The sequence below is a fragment of the Arctopsyche grandis genome, chromosome 1, assembly GCF_051622035.1.
Source record: "Arctopsyche grandis isolate Sample6627 chromosome 1, ASM5162203v2, whole genome shotgun sequence".
In the NCBI taxonomy this organism is placed as follows: Eukaryota; Metazoa; Arthropoda; class Insecta; order Trichoptera; family Hydropsychidae; genus Arctopsyche; species Arctopsyche grandis.
Genome location: NC_135355.1, coordinates 24,732,648 through 24,749,397, shown reverse-complemented (window position 1 = coordinate 24,749,397; position 16,750 = coordinate 24,732,648). Strand labels below are relative to the sequence as shown.

The 16,750-nt window shown below is 32.5% G+C and overlaps 1 protein-coding gene across 1 annotated transcript in view; it reads left to right on the top strand.

Annotated features, from left to right (window-relative positions):
* LOC143912931 (G-protein coupled receptor Mth2-like) overlaps positions 1 to 16,750 on the top strand; it is a 139,918-nt gene that overhangs the window by 15,487 nt on the left and 107,681 nt on the right. Inside the window, exons 2-3 of the mRNA XM_077432396.1 lie at positions 6,946 to 7,166; positions 9,491 to 9,735. Coding sequence (XP_077288522.1) covers positions 6,946 to 7,166; positions 9,491 to 9,735 — 466 coding nt within the window. The remainder of the gene's footprint in view (positions 1 to 6,945; positions 7,167 to 9,490; positions 9,736 to 16,750) is intronic.

The following is a 16,750-nucleotide window of genomic DNA, read 5'->3' as shown; positions in this document are numbered from 1 at the left end:
TTTATATAGATATATATATATATATATATATATATATATATATATATATATATATATATATATATATATATATATATATATATTTATATATATATATATATATATATATATATATATATATATATATATATATATATATATATTTATATATATATATATATATATATATATATATATATATATATATATATATATATATATACCAAGAAGGCCTAACAGGTAAGCCCCAATGCGCCTCTCTAGCTAATTACACACATTGCAGCATTTTTTTATCACATAAATCGCTGAATTTCGAGATGACATTACATGAAACATTACACTGCGGAGCCTTTTCCCGGATAATGCTCATTAGCCAAATGAAATCGAAGTCGAAACTTACCATTCGTGTGATACGTTTGTTTTTGTTCGCGGGATCCTATTGTTAAACAACCTTTCCTTGTGATTATTTTTATGTTGAAAGTGTTTTTTGTGGAAAAACTGATTTTAGACTGATCAAATTCATGTGATATGAAACTTAAAGACGTCTACTTCCATGCTAGTAAAACAAAGTTTGCAGCAATTTGCACTTTAAAAAAATAATCAATAATAATTAAGCGTATTGTGGAACTCCAATTTTCTAATTATTTTCATTCTTTATTTATATTCCAGTATCTGAGGATTCTGTCATGTCTATGAAGAACTCCACGTTCAGTAATTTGCAACCGATTTCTTTTTTTCGTAAGAAAATTGGTAACTGCACTAAAACCTCTTTCCACGAGGTACGAAGAAGGAAATGCTATCAAAAACTTTATTGCGATAGCCCACAATACAGGATAAGCAACAGGGATATCTTTCTCAGGCAGCCAGAACTGCTGGTAACCCTTTCTAAACTGTACCTTAAGTTCTTCGTTTGTGCTTAATCCAATCAATTCTTCTTGTACTGTGACTTGTACTGTATCCACATCTTCAATGTTGCAGTATGGATTAATAATCTACGGAGGTATTTCCATAGTCAAAATATCCTCAACATTTGATTAAATTATTGATTAAATTTGCATTATTTTGTATAAATTTGATTCCATTGATTCCGGTCCGTGGACCTCCATTTCTTTTTCTTCCTGTCAGGGACCCCCTGGCAGTCTTCACGGACCCCCGGGGGTCGTACGGACCACTTTGGGAACCTCTGATCTACACGATATAATAAGAGAAAGCACCGAAAGGCTTTTTATTCAAAAATTCAAAGATTTAGAAGAAAAAACTAGTAATTGTTACAAAGTGCTCTCCTGCGAAACTTGATGAATTTTGAAAAATTATCAACAATTTTAAGATTGTTTAAAATCGTCAATAACTCGCATGTAATAAATAGTACAGAAAGATATTTTCTGGGAGAAACTCAAACAAAAATTTTTGGCCAGGTTTTCAGGCCAAATACCACTCTGTGCAACGTGACAAATTTTTAACATACCAAACTCTATTCAAGTGAATTTGTGAGTGTTTTTGAATTGCACCTCATAAAATAATACAATAATATAAGTATTAAGCGTCTAGTGTCTATATTGCGATTGTTGGATTGTTGAAAGGATCGCCCATGGTGAGTTTGCGACTCGACCGATGCGATACGGGGGGCTTTTCAGACCCCAACCAAGTCGGACTCAAGAGCCGCGTTGCTGGCTTAAAAGCCCCAGTCGGCCATTAAGGGCCACAAACGGTGAAACAATAGAAAGTGTTAATGAGAGGGTTTAGCGGTTCAAATATCGAACGTCAAGAACAATGCCAACTTCTCGCGATTTCCAGATCGGTGGAACGGAGTCAAGGGGTGGTTGGGTGGGTTATAAATCCCGTCCTGTCATTCTTCGAAAAATTAATCTCAGAAGACTCTCTCACACATTTTTGTCACCATCCACTGCTGAATTAAGACCTTTCCAGGTCGCTTCCACTTTTCTCTGTTTTATGCTCTCATCCGTCTCATCTCGCACATTTTTGTAATCTCATCCTCTTCCTTGCGACCTACCTTTCGCTCTTTTATATTCTCTCGGGTACCATTCCAGCACTTCTTTTGTCCGCCTTTCGTCCATTCTTCTAGCAACGTGACCCACCCATTGCCATCACTCAGTCCACTTTAATATCATTTCTGCAAAATATTAAGATGTTTAATTGTTAAGGATTATTAAATGAAGTTATGGGTTACATATCGCCTCATTGATTATCGGTTGCATCAATTGTTTCATACAATTACGGCAAGAACTAGTGCTCTTGCTTGGATCTTACGCTGTTTGAATTTGGCCAGCGATCAGATTGACATTTATATTATTTCACCAAACAGTCTGTCCACTCTTATATATATATATATATATATATATATACAGTCCCATGACAGCGAATTACTAACACCATGCGGATTTTGCAAATTCTATGTTTAGAGCTATATATTGAAGAGAAGGTTCGTAAAATTAAAACAAAGATGTGTTTATAATGATTATACATAGTTTATTTACAATATTAATACAACATATATATTATTATTAATTATTAATATTTTGTATGTCCACCCTTATTTCGGAGACACGATGCTATTCTTTTGGGCATACTCTCGATACAAGACGCAATGGTTGACTTTATCTCAGGATCTCCCTGCCACACAGAAATTATGTTTTGTTTTAGGATATTTTTATTGGTACATTGGAGCTTATTTAATTTCATTTTAAGGGTATGCCAGACATTTTCTATAGGATTTAGATCGGGAGAATTACCGGGCCAGTGAAGGAGCGGTAAATTGTGGTCGGACATGATTTTTTTCACAATTTTGGCTTTATGGCAGGGTGCAAAAATATTGCATTAAGTGCAGGCGATCCCTTTTGTCAATTTTGTTTTGTATAGAGTGCAATAGGGTGTATCGCAATACCGTTATATATTGCGAAGCATTCATCATCCCTTCTACAAAATACAATGGCCCCCGACCTTCCGCACTAATTGAGCCCCAAATCATGAATGACAGCGGGTGTTTCACATTTTTTATGACACAGGACTCATTATACCGCTTGCCGACTCGCCTACGTACGTATTGGTGAGTCGGTGTCATCAATTGAATTGACGACTCGTCAGAGAAGTGAACCTTAAAAATGTTAAAAACATCGATTAATTCAATTCATTCAAAAAAAATTAAACAAATAATTTAATTTCAATTAAATTACCCCTTTCCAATCGTCGAGGGTGAAGTGGCGATGCTTATTAGCCAATTTGAGCCTGGCTTTCTTCATTTTTGGCGTCAAAAGCGTTTTTTTAAGTAGTTGCCTGCCTTTCATCCCCGCGTCTGCGAGACGGCGTTGTATTGTCCGAGTCGATATTTCGGTTCCGCTCCCGTAAATTTGTCTGGATTTTTTTATTTGTGGCAAACCGATCCTTCTCAACAGTATTTATAATATATCGATCGACTCGAGGACCGTATTTTCGAGTGCCACAACAATTCTTACGCTTGGTGACCGTAGGATTTTCACCTCTTTTTAGTTGGGTGCTAATTTTATGCACACTGAAAACTCTAACCCCCTGATCTTTAGCAATATATCGTATAGAATACTTCCCAGTATTTAATAATGTGGAAATATTGGCGATTTTCTCCATAGATAAATCTTTATTTCTTCCCATCTAAAAAGGAAAGGGGTTTTTTTCACAAGCAATTTAAACAAATAATTAAGTCACATTTAAAAAATTTAAACACTTTAACTTACTTCAATGATATCGATAATATACAGGAAAGCAAAAATCTCTTCAAAACTAACTTTTCTCCCAGTGAAAGCACACGTCTACACCAAACGAATTTCAAAGCCAAACTGTGTATTTGCACTTGTTCGGTTTTTAAACTATTTGTATAAACACTACTCATCCTATCCTTCTCTAAATACATAGAATAGGATACAATGAATGGTCTACAAAAAAAACCAACCCAAAATGTTACTTAAGACGGCGCAGGTACACAAAATAGGGTAAATACGCGGGTGTTAGTAATTCGTTGTCATACGACTGTATATATATATATATATATATATATATATATATATATATATATATATATATATATATATATATATATATACATATATATAAGAGTGGACAGACTGTATATATATATATATATATATATATATATATATATATATATATATATATATATATATATATATATATATAAGTAAATATATATATATATATATATATATATATATATATATATATATATATATATATATATATATATATATATAATAAATATATATATATATATATATATATATATATATATATATATATATATATATATATATATATATATATATATATATATATATATATATATATATATATATATATATATATATATATATATATATATATATATATATATATATATATATATATATATATATATTTATATTTCATTTTTAAATTTATTTATGATACTGTATAAACATAATTGTGTATTGATGTTTTTAATTGGCAAGGACAGTGCTTTGGGGTTTACCTGTTAGGCTTTCCTGGTATATACATACATATGTATAAAATAAAATAAAATATCAACTACCTTTGCCATTCTTTTAACCCACGTATTACGTTTCCCATATGAGTAGTTATATTTGAAAGTGGTGGAAGTCCAATTTTCAATTCCAAACACACTTTCTGTTTGGCAATTCACAAATTTTTATCACTCCTTATAATTCGAAGTGTCCAAAATATCGGAAAAGCAGAATAAACGTAGTAAGGCCACCAGTATTTTTAAATATTGTTAAACGCAAAACGTTTTAATTCATGTTTTGCAAAATATTTCTCTTAATGAAGAAATGTGGACTTATGCCACTTTCAAATATAGCGGTTCATATATCCTCAGTATGTTGAACAATCGAACTAATAAATTCTAAAAACTTATTTACAATTACATATTTGACTCCAACTCGGCTTTTTATATTATTCGTTTTATATATGCATATATTTTGAAATACATTATAGATAAAATGGTTTCAATCTAATTCTATTAAATCAAAGCGCTATTTATGAAATATTTTGATAAATTACATTTTTGTTTTATTGACTGTTTCAGTTTTATTTGAATAGATTTTTTATTTGAATGACGCTTTTTTAATTTTTATTATTTGTATATATGCTAAAAGTTCGATAGCAATCTCGGTCTAAATTTGTTAACTGAGTGATTTATAAGGTAAATCCTTGAAATTTTTCGTATTTTTAAATAAAATATTTAGTTAAATAATAAAAATTAGTTTTAATAAAATTAATGCAAAAGATAATTCGAATTATAGACTAAAACAAAAGAAGTTCAGTACCTACATAAAATAAAATATTATATAAATCTGAGTGCCGTTCGCTCAATCGATGGAAATTTGTTCTGAAATTGTTCTGTTGTTAAAACGTTTTGTCAAATTATCATTTTTACTACTGAAGAAAACCGCCTTTATAATAAATCAGCTAAAAATCTCATTTTCAAAAAATCATTTTTATTTGAGGAAAGTAATTTTTTCTTAAACATTTCATATATGTATATATATATATATATATATATATATATATATATATATATATATATATATATATATATATACATATATGTATACATATATACATATATATATATATATATATATATATATATATATATATATATATATATATATATATATACATACATATATACGATCAAATTTTAATTGTACCTGTTTCGCAATTGCAACTCTTATAAATTGTAAAATCCAATTAGTAGTCACCGACAAATAAATACCATGCCCAATATCGCGTTACGGGAAAGATGCGAAAATTAACTTGAACATCGCTCAATTTCAACGAAGACTTGGCTTAATTAATTCGACCTATATAACGCTCATTTTAATTGGATAAATGTGATATTAATTAATTCGAATTTCAATTCAGACCTTTTGGACACGGAGCGGAAGAGAGAACGGATGATTTATAATTATTAAAATCATCAATTTTTCCTGTGATTTAATTAACCTCCCCAGCATCAACATAAAGCGCTTCGACGTGTTTATAATTATCGATTGATACTCGTTCCATTTTGACGTTGAACGAAATTTATTCGGACTTTACTTTTCTTTTTGAATTATTCACAATGTTGCGAAGCCTTCGGGATTGGACGCGCCAATAAAATGGTAATGTGGGAAACTTATATGAGTTACGTGCTAAATAATTTTCACGGTTTTCGCGAGTGGCTGAGAGAATCTGCGATAATAGTTTTCACTTGGGGCATACGAATAATTGTTTCAGAGGCTTTCACGACTCGAAACTGGGAAATTTCGGGACTCGACCCAGTTCAACTTACTGTGTCCCTACCTTCTCTAGTTTTCCAAGTCCGAAACAGACGATATTTCATTATGCGAGGAATATATATTAAAGACATGGGTATATATGATAGTACCTATATATATGTATGTACATACGCGGGGTGTAAAAGAGAATAATACGCTATTTACCACGAACGTTGAAACTTTGTCGGTTTCAGCTTTCAAACTTTCCATTATTATATTTTAAATGAACGACAGTTTCATGTCCACTCTAAGTACAGGTGAATTGCAAATTTTTCAATTTTCGTATACGAATATACGAATGTCGTTTATAACGATTTTTAAGCGATGTATTTATATATGTATAATACAATAGACTTCTCGCCAGGATATATTTTAAGTGGGTTCCGGGTTCTTTATGAAAAAAACATGACAAAGCTTATTGGCAATGCGGTGTGGCCAATAAGGGGCTCAAGCTTCTGAAAAGACACGTAGTCATTTTACAAGTAGAGATTTCTTAGTCGAATGTGAAAAATGTATCGTTTCCGTTGTTTCGATTTGGCTAACAAGCCCCTAAATTAACACCGACACCATCATGAATACATTATATTTGCATTTCAAATGAAACATGCTCAATGATATTTTAATTTTTTTCTCTCAACAGACCACCAATGAAGATAGAAAGATAGCGGTTGTTGGAAAGTGCTGTCCTATTGGACAAAACCTGACCGTGCAGATAGATGAATATGGAAACAGGGTGAGAGAATGTACCCCGTCGACATTGGTCTTTCAACCTTTCTTCTACGACTTCAACGAGACTGCCCTGTGGTCTTACGACATGAACGTTTGGGAGACTATAGTGGCAAATCCATGTCAATATGGAAGGTAAGATAAAGTATATACTATTTTAATACAAACTTTCATCGAATGTTAACATGAAAATCCAAAGAGAACAACTAGGACATGTATGGATCATTTTCTCATTTGCTCAATGCTGTGCGTCGTGGTCGTTTCTATCATCTGGGGTTCGGTGGACGATCTGCCTTCACTTCTCCCGGTCCTGTTCTATGGTGAAAGTATGGTTTAGGGGCGATCACGTCAGTTATTTCATTTTATCTGAACATCTTATAGGAAACCGTCCTCTCACTTGTCTTCCTTTCTGCTAAACTCTGTAAACTCTGCTCTGTAAACTTCTGAAAACTCTACTCATCCTCCCTGGCAATATGACCAAAGTAGGAAAGAGTCCGTTTTCTACATGTTATCGAGAGTATCTCTGAAACTGCCAGCTCTTTGAGGATGGAAATGTTCATGTGGCGTAACTGGAAAAATTTGGCTGGCATGCAAAAGTTATCAAAAAGGCCCTTATTTTTTTAAATTAATTAAATTCATTCTGACCTCTAAAATTTGAAAATCTCCAATTAGATCTTTTTGAAGATATTTTTGAGTATCTACATATACATTCACTTCAAAGAATTCGCTTTTCATACAATTGTATTTTGAAAATATACCTACGACCGTTTTCAGCTAGGGTGAATTGATTTTGTTATGTTTACTAATAACTTTATCTTTTGTCTTTATAATAAAAATTTTAGTTTATTTAGAGATCCTCCCGGGGACCCCCCGACCACAAGGTCACCGCATGCACCGCATACCCCCGCGTTATAGTATGTAGTTACGCCACCGTGTTCATGGGTTTTGCGGTTCATGGAATGCGCAGCATCCGCCTCCAGCACCACACATCGAAGGCATATAATATTTTATAGCGTTATTCCATACAAAGCAATAGGGATCGCCAGAGATCGCATCTGACGGATTTTAGTTTTTCTCACTATAGAACGGGTTTTTCATATCTTTGTCACTGTTTTCACCATTCATATTATTTTGCGGCTTTTTATTGGCAGGTGCCATGAGTTTTCTTGAGATCAAGGCACATGTGTTCATAGATAAATAAAATCGTTGACTTCCTCATAGTCTTTTAAAACATTGTACTCTATGGACCGTCAATGATGAGGATTTTTGTTCTCTAGAGTCTAGACCCAGATGTTTACTTTTTATTTATATTCTACGAAATAGTTCAGCTATTTCATTCGCTGGCCGAATCTTATTATAAATATTTCATTGTTATTTATTTACTACAATTAAGCTATAGTGACATGAAAATGTATACATGAAAAAACAATTAAACAAATAAAAATAAAATATCAAAATGTAATTTAGCATAAAAATAATGTAAAGTAATGAACAAAAATAATAGAAAAAAATATATATATATATGAACAATTAAATGTAAGAACATACATATTTACGATATCAAACTTGTTGTGCCGCCTTTCCATCTGTCCAGTACTCTTCTCTTTTCAGTCCTATATAAGAAAATCTTACGTTTTTAATTAAGGACCACCCGATTTGTTAAATTATCTCATGGTACTCTAACTTGGATTTTGACAATTTTGGAAGGGGTTAGAGTAAATAACTACTACATACAATATACATACATTGATTTTTTTTAAATTTTACTTAGCTGAGCTAAGCTAGGTCATACGATTATATAGAGATTTGCAATTATGTACATATATCAAAATCTTATGGAGTGTTTTTGTTTCTAGTTTATAGTTGTATATTTTACATTCAAAATGAGGTTACGTCAATGCTTCGAGTTTGGCACTATACGTCAACCGAATATATGTACATAAATACGTATAATATGTACGTATGTACATATGGAATGTATTCGAATGTAAATTGTGGTGGATGGCACGTCCGTGATCGAGTATTAATTATCCGTCAGTGTTGTGGGGGTGGTGGTATTCCAGTCGCATTGCCGCTATGTGATCGGAAAATTATGGCGATTCGGATTGGACGAGTATTGAAAATAAGTGGAAAACCACAGATACCGCCATTGTCATTTTCGGCACGTTGTTCCGAACGTGCGCCAAATTTTGAAACGGAGAAAAAATCTTTTCTTTTTTTTCATTTCCCATCTCTGTTGGTCCATCTGATTATCCGCAATTACTTTCGCCGGTCTGTCACGTCTGTTCGTTAGTCCGTCCATTTACACATTCAAAACAATACTTTTGTACGGGAATGGACTGCTCGTTGGCCTACATGTTACCTTCATAGATGTACATATATGTACATCTACGTACATACATGGGTAATATAGGACACATTCTTGTATGCGGTGTGATTTTTGTCGTTTTTGTTTCCAGGTACAAATTGGATCCGATCGAGAGGAGCGAAGACGAGTTTTACCTGTTGACGAACGGAAGTCTCGTGGCCCCGTATCACCAGCCACGTATGCTCGGGCCGAAGGACTTTTGCATGGAAGTCTTTTGGTTCCCCGACATGAGAGGATCCGATGGATTGTCGCTGCCGTTGGTCTGCTTCCCGGCACCATCAGCTTCCACGGAAGACGGCATCCCGTCGAACACAAGACTCGTCATCATCGCCATAGGTGCCAGTCTTCTATTAAACTTACTATACATTCCATTTGATGCGTTTCATAGGTGTTGACCATAGAACTAGTTCTATGGTGTTGATAGATTTGTAGACTTGTCGTTTTTTAACTATCGAGCAAATATGGTATTGTAAATTTCATACATTTTCTCTTCAATTCACATATTATTTTTTAATATGCGTGATAATTATCGTATTGTATACAGAGAAATGTTAAAATAATAGAAGTGGCTTTAGGCGTTATACATACATATTGTTGTCAAGTGACGATTGTCCACAGACATTCCTAAATAATTTAAGCATCAGTCGTATTTGATGCTTGGTGCTCTACGTACATATGTCCGATAAAAACTTCTCTGTTTGTTTATATTACTCGCAAGATGGGAAAACATCGTTAAAAAATGCATAATGCTTTCAAAAACACACAATAAACTTATCGATTCCCGATAAATCATCGATGGTCTTCAGATCATGTACGGGCACTACGGAATCATCACTCCGTCGCCAAAATTGTGAATTGGGCTTCTGAATCTCTCACATTCAGAACACCAATTCGTGAGGCTTTTTTCGCTTTAAACGCCTCTGCTGGTAATAAACAACATGGGATACATTTTTATAAGTAAACTAGCTGAACCCGGTATGCGTTGCAATGCCACAATAACGCATGCAATTCCCGTTCCCGTTCCCGTGCCCGTTCCCGTTCCCATTCTCGTTCTCATTCCCCTTCCTGTTCCCATTCTCGTTCCCGTTCCCATTTGTCGGAAAAACGTATGCAGTTCTCGTTCCAGTTCCCGTTCTCATTCCCGTTCCCATTTGTCGGAAAAACACATTGGTCCCGACGTGAAAACATTTGAAATTATAGCGTTGCAATGACACTCCCGTTTTTCCCGTTTCCGCTCCCGTTTTGTCCCGTTTTTTTTTTACAGTAATCTTCCCGGACATGCGTAGAACAAATCCTGATAGTATCATCGTAATCGGTTCAGTGGTTTAGGAGCCTATTCGAGACACACACACAGACATTCATTTTTATATACATATATGTATATAGATTGAATTGTGTGTATTCCGTGCGTTGTAGCGTAGTTATGGAGACGTACCGCGTAATATTGACACAATTTATTTATTCGTAAGGGCCCTTTTATTATTATAACATTTCTCTGATTGTATATGTTACAGTCGAAGTTTATTTTCAGTTGTATTATATTCCAACTGGCGTTTTAGGTCATTAATATTCGAATACAATTCGAATAGTAAATTATATTTCTACAAGCGAAAATACACACACTTTCAACAACATCCGCCAGTTGTAATATAATAGTTGAGTTTTGACACCTCTGATGTTTTTACGAATGCTTTAGAATTCAATAATGCGTTAATATTTGCTAGATATTACGAATAAAGGTAATGAGTACCGTATTGCGATAACTCTAAGGATGTGTTCAAAACAAAATTGTGACTTTTCAACTGAATGTACTAGTAGAGTAACGTTTTCACCAAAACCTAACCTCTCCATCGTACCTGGACCAACCTATAGTTGATATTTTGACCAGTTGGAATGTAATTCGCCATATGAATTATGAATCAACTCACGTGGGTTAGATGGAATATATTCCAACTAGTGAAAATATATTACAACTGAATATACATTTCAACTATAACGGTATTTTGTTCCAGGTTACATGGAAAATATTCCAACTAGTCAAAATATATTACAACTGGAAGATACACTTCAACTGTAACATACATACAAAACTTATTTTATTTGCTCTCATATGTACCTATGTATATAATAGATTCCTCAAATCTTAAATGATTATGTTTTAAAGCTTGAACAAATTTAAACATACTTACATATGATCATTTTTTACTTGAAGTATTACATTTGATTTATTTTAATTTCAATAAGTTCAACGTGGCTTCAGAAAGGCTTGTGTATGAAAAATTGATTAGTTTATTGCATGTATGTACATATGTAACTAGTATGTGTGATATAAATTAATAATGGTTCCATTAAAAATGCTTGAAACTATCTTTCTAACTCCTTAATTCGTTACATTTATGTAGGTATATAATATTAAATTAACATGTGGTATGTTCATAATTTTACCCTTCCGTATTACGTTACTACATACTCGTAGGTAGTTTGCATATATTGTATAATGTACATATGTATGTATATATGAAGGGTCTAGTTCTAAAATTAAGTATCATAATGTTTATTTATGGTATTGAATATTTTTAAAACATATTTATGCATTTTTTTCACAATCATTAGAGGACTGTTTATTATACATGTTTCGTATATTCAGATTTAAATACTTATACGAAATGAAATGTACACACATAAATATGTATGTAAGTATGTACATAATACAGTACTAACAATAGAAGCATGTTGTTTTGAAAGAACTTTACTCGGGTCATGGCATTATTTATCTATCAATAAAATATGTAAATTTACATATGGGATCCTTAGCTTCAATTAAATACACACATATGAATGTATATACTACTAGTATTATTATTTGCTATTTAAATTTAGGATTATTTTCATTGTCATTTTATTTAAGCTAATTTTCTTCGCCGTTGAATACGATGATGTGCGTTTGTGACTTGTGCCGTTGATATATTAAAAAATTGGCAATTATTCAAAATGCTCTTTGCTATTTTGGTACATTAAAAATTCTCAAGAAATTCGCTTCATAATTTAACCACCAGATCACGCTTTAAGTTTGGTCTTCATTTTCAATTCGTTCGCAAATCTATTTTGTACATATTTAAAACATGAATGTTTACCATTAAATCACGTGAAAAAATTTCCGGTACGTATTGAAAGAGTCTATCCGATAGGATAGAAATCATCGCTGAAATTTAAAAAGCAATTAAATATAATTGGCGATTTAATTGAAATCTATAAAATTGTAAATAACCATTACAATTTTATTATCATAAACCTCCTTACGTTTAATAATAACACTTATCTGAGAGATAATACTCTCAGACACTAAAAAATATCTATTACAAAATAATTAGAGAATCCTTCTTTTCAAATAGTTTCAAATAAAGTTTGGAATAGTCGGTACGTCGAATTAGTTACTTCTATGTAGTAACATAAACCTTTCAAGAAATAATCTTGATGATTTCCGTAAAATAAATGGATTTTTGTAGATTTATTTATCAATAACGGAGTCGGTATTGGATGAACACTATATCCACTTATTTCATCTAATCTTCTCATGTAGGAAGATCTGTTGATCTTTATTTTTTTTAAAGTTAAGTTTATATTTTGTATTTTCTCTTGTTTATTTTATTTTCGTATATTTGAATGGCTTTTATTTTCATTTCGGTTATCTTTGTTGATTTTAATTTTTTTTTAATTATATTATTTAATATTGTATTTCTTTACTACTGTATACTATTGTACTACTGTATACTACGATATATGTACTGTACCCTTTGGTTCATCGGATTTATCGACTTTCTCAAGTATTTTAAATAAATAAATGAATTAACTAAAAATCACAATCGATAGAAAAAGCATTCAACTATTGATTCCTTTTAGTACAGCAATACTAGATTTTGAGTTAAAATTGCGCAATTTTTAAAACGCTCATATCTCATAAACAGGAGAAAACCAACGAAAATCATTATTATATTCATAATACGAATATCAATAATAATATATGTAATATCAGTGGGTCAAACTAAATATTAATTATTCTCTGCTTTGGTAATTTTTTTTTGTCGCTTCGTTAATGTTAATTTAGTTCACTATGTAAAACATTTTTGTTTATGTGTTTTGTATACGTACAAACTCGACGGCGAGATACACCAAAAAAGTCGAGAAAATGAGGGTGGAGAAATTTCGAGTCGGTGTCATGGAAAAGATCCAGACATCATATATGTATGTACATTATATATATATATATATATATATATATATATATATATATATATATATATATATATATATAGGGGTGGGGGGGTGGGGGAAATCCGCAATTTGTAAAAGCGAATTGGCTTTCCTCGAATTATTTATATAACCGAAGAACGTGCTTGTGAAACTGGGCTATTTTCGTTTTTATTTTTATTTTTTTGCTTCACTTGTCTCGGTAGTTTACCTAGGGGGTTTTTCATGCTCCGGTCACATTAGGCGCGCTACCAGGTTTTTCCACTAGCTCTCGCTTTTCGGCGTGTCATTGCGAATGACCGCAATGGGGTCGGGGGTGAAAAGCGGGAGGTTGGGGAGGGTTGTTTCGGCATCGCCAGCCTACCACCATCATCAACCACCATGGATCCCCAACACCACTCCGACGCTGGTGGACCTCTGGGTGTGCCCACCGGCCAACTCTTGGGCGTGTAGGCAGACTAATTGACACTCGGCACGCGAACCCACGTTTCAGTCCCCCTGAAAACGGCACGAAGTCGTTCTCCAGCTCTTGCCAACCGCTACCACTAACGAATTTTAGCACGGCAACGAATGCGTATAGTATATTAACTCCAGTGGTGTAGTGCTAAATAAAAAAGAACTAGGTCGGTGTTTAATTTTTATGACCCCCCCCCGTTTTTTTCCTTACTAAAAAAAAATTGTATCCTAATATTGGTAATTGAAATATTTATAAAAAAATCAAATATTCTTAGTTGTTGAAATTATGACGTATTTATTTTATATTTTATAAAAACTTCCATAATGCACCCTCTTCAACATCTTTGATTTTGCAAAACCCGTGTTTATGTGTCGACAGCAACATTTGCTTTTAGAAATGCTAAAACCATTACTTATGTATACATACATATGTATGTCAAAAAACTATAAAATTTTAGAATGTGAATTTAGAGATGACTATTCATTTAAGCTTAGTTCCCTCATTTTATCTATCCTCAAGTGCGTCTGGTCAATAGTTCAAAGCATGTTTTCTTTCGACGTTTTGGGTGGTTTTAGATAAAAAATCTAATAAAGTTCATTAAACGTCTTTTAAGTTTTGAATGTGCTCAGATTACTATTCGATTGTGGTCATTGAGTGTTAGAACGAGTCTTCTCACAATATTTGGAATACAAAATTTTATATGAAATTTTAGTCAAAATATTTTTTAATTGTACTCGAAAAACAATGTTAATATCAATCAATGGTGACCTGGCTCAAAAAGAAGTACCAGGTCGGTGACCTGGCCCGACTACACTGATTAACTCATAGTCAGCAGCATAGCTCGGACGTTAAGCTTCTGCTTACCGTCAAGAAGGTGCCGGGTTCTATCCCTGAATGAAAATGAATTTTTCAGAGTATGCTGTTGGTCAGACCTGGATTTGTGACTCCAGGTTGAACGTTTCCTATCAGAGTTTGCCAATTTTCTCTGATTTCATTGTTGAAACGGTTCCCGGAAAAAAAATTGGCTAAAAATCCTTCCTACCTACTATGTCACCACTATTTGAAATTTGATGGATGTACAATAAAAAAAAATTATGTACAATTCATAGATGTCTCGTTAATTTGCGAGTTTTTTCAGTGTCTCGCAATTCAACGACTTATAATAAAAAAAAATGCTGCATTTGTATTTGTAATTGGCCAGGAAGGCGCATTGGGATTTACCTGTAAGGCCTTCCTGGTATATATGTAAAATAAAATATGTATGTACGTACATTGCATGTATATATACTTTTTTTGGGTCACAGCTGTACGAGATGCGTGGAAAACAATTTTACAGCCGATGTAATTATTAGAAGTATCGCTTTTAAAAATATACCAAGGCAAATTTAAATTGTGGTGGTGATGAATTGACGCCCACCATTTCAACTATACTGTACTGATTGTACGGGATTCATACAAATTGGACGTAATTGACCCATCTACATACATATGTGTGTATATATTTAAAATTCGTGAACTCGTTGAATTATTTATCAGCCGTTGAGTGCCCTGTTAAAATTTTGATTCGTTTTGTGCGGTTCCTAAACGTGTCTGTTGTTGTTGTTGTCTTTGATATATAGGTACATATATTAAATCGATGAGTACAAGCCATCAATACTAGACCATATAATTAGGAAATTTGTCGCGGAGCGTCATTTATTTCCGTATGTGATATTTGAGTGTACATTTTTTTAAATTTGTTTGTGGTTATTGCTCTCAATAAAAAAGCTGTTGATAATATGTAATGCCCTGATAATTGGCCTGAGTTGAATTGAGCACTAATTTTAAATGCTTTTAGTCAGTAATTATTATACATAAATGATCCGTAACTGTAATCTATAGATGGTCAGTAAACAAAATAAATGGTCGGTCTATTCGTTACAGTAATTATTATAAATAGTCCGTTATATTGATTATTCAGTCATTTATATAATATTCAACCGCTTTGTTCTCCGACGAAAGTTTAAGACTGTATTACTCGTAATTGGATGGGGTTGTCCTCATGTTAGGGTTTTTTTAAATAGGTTGTCTTCATCGACATTTAAAACGGCTTTAAAAATAATATTAAACAGTCACTATTTTAATGAAGTGACTAGCTCAATTCGATAGTTGATTCGTAATTTGACATATGTAGTTCTTTTGTATATGTATGTACTATTTATTACGCACATTCTAATGATTTTTTGTAGAAGTCAGAACGTGAGTGATTTTTAATTTTATCGAATGAAAATTATGAATGAAATAAAAGGTATTTACTGACCAAACTGATAAAATAACTGATTTGATTCGTATATATATATGTAGATAGTCACCGATCATTTGATTTGGAGGTTAACTGTAGATATTCAATAACTGACCATAAACTTATTTGCCGTTATTTTTTGATTTTAAATGTATAAATATAATATGTACATCATTTGTAGTAACAAATGATGTACATATTATATGTATACATATGTATAGTATGATAAATATTCGTTGAAAATTATAAAACTATTAGTATCAACAAATAAGTTGATTGTTGATTATTGTTTAAAATAAATAAATTGGACACGTGTCTATTCACCCCTCTCCCTTAGCAATTTCCCAACATACAGTACATATCGG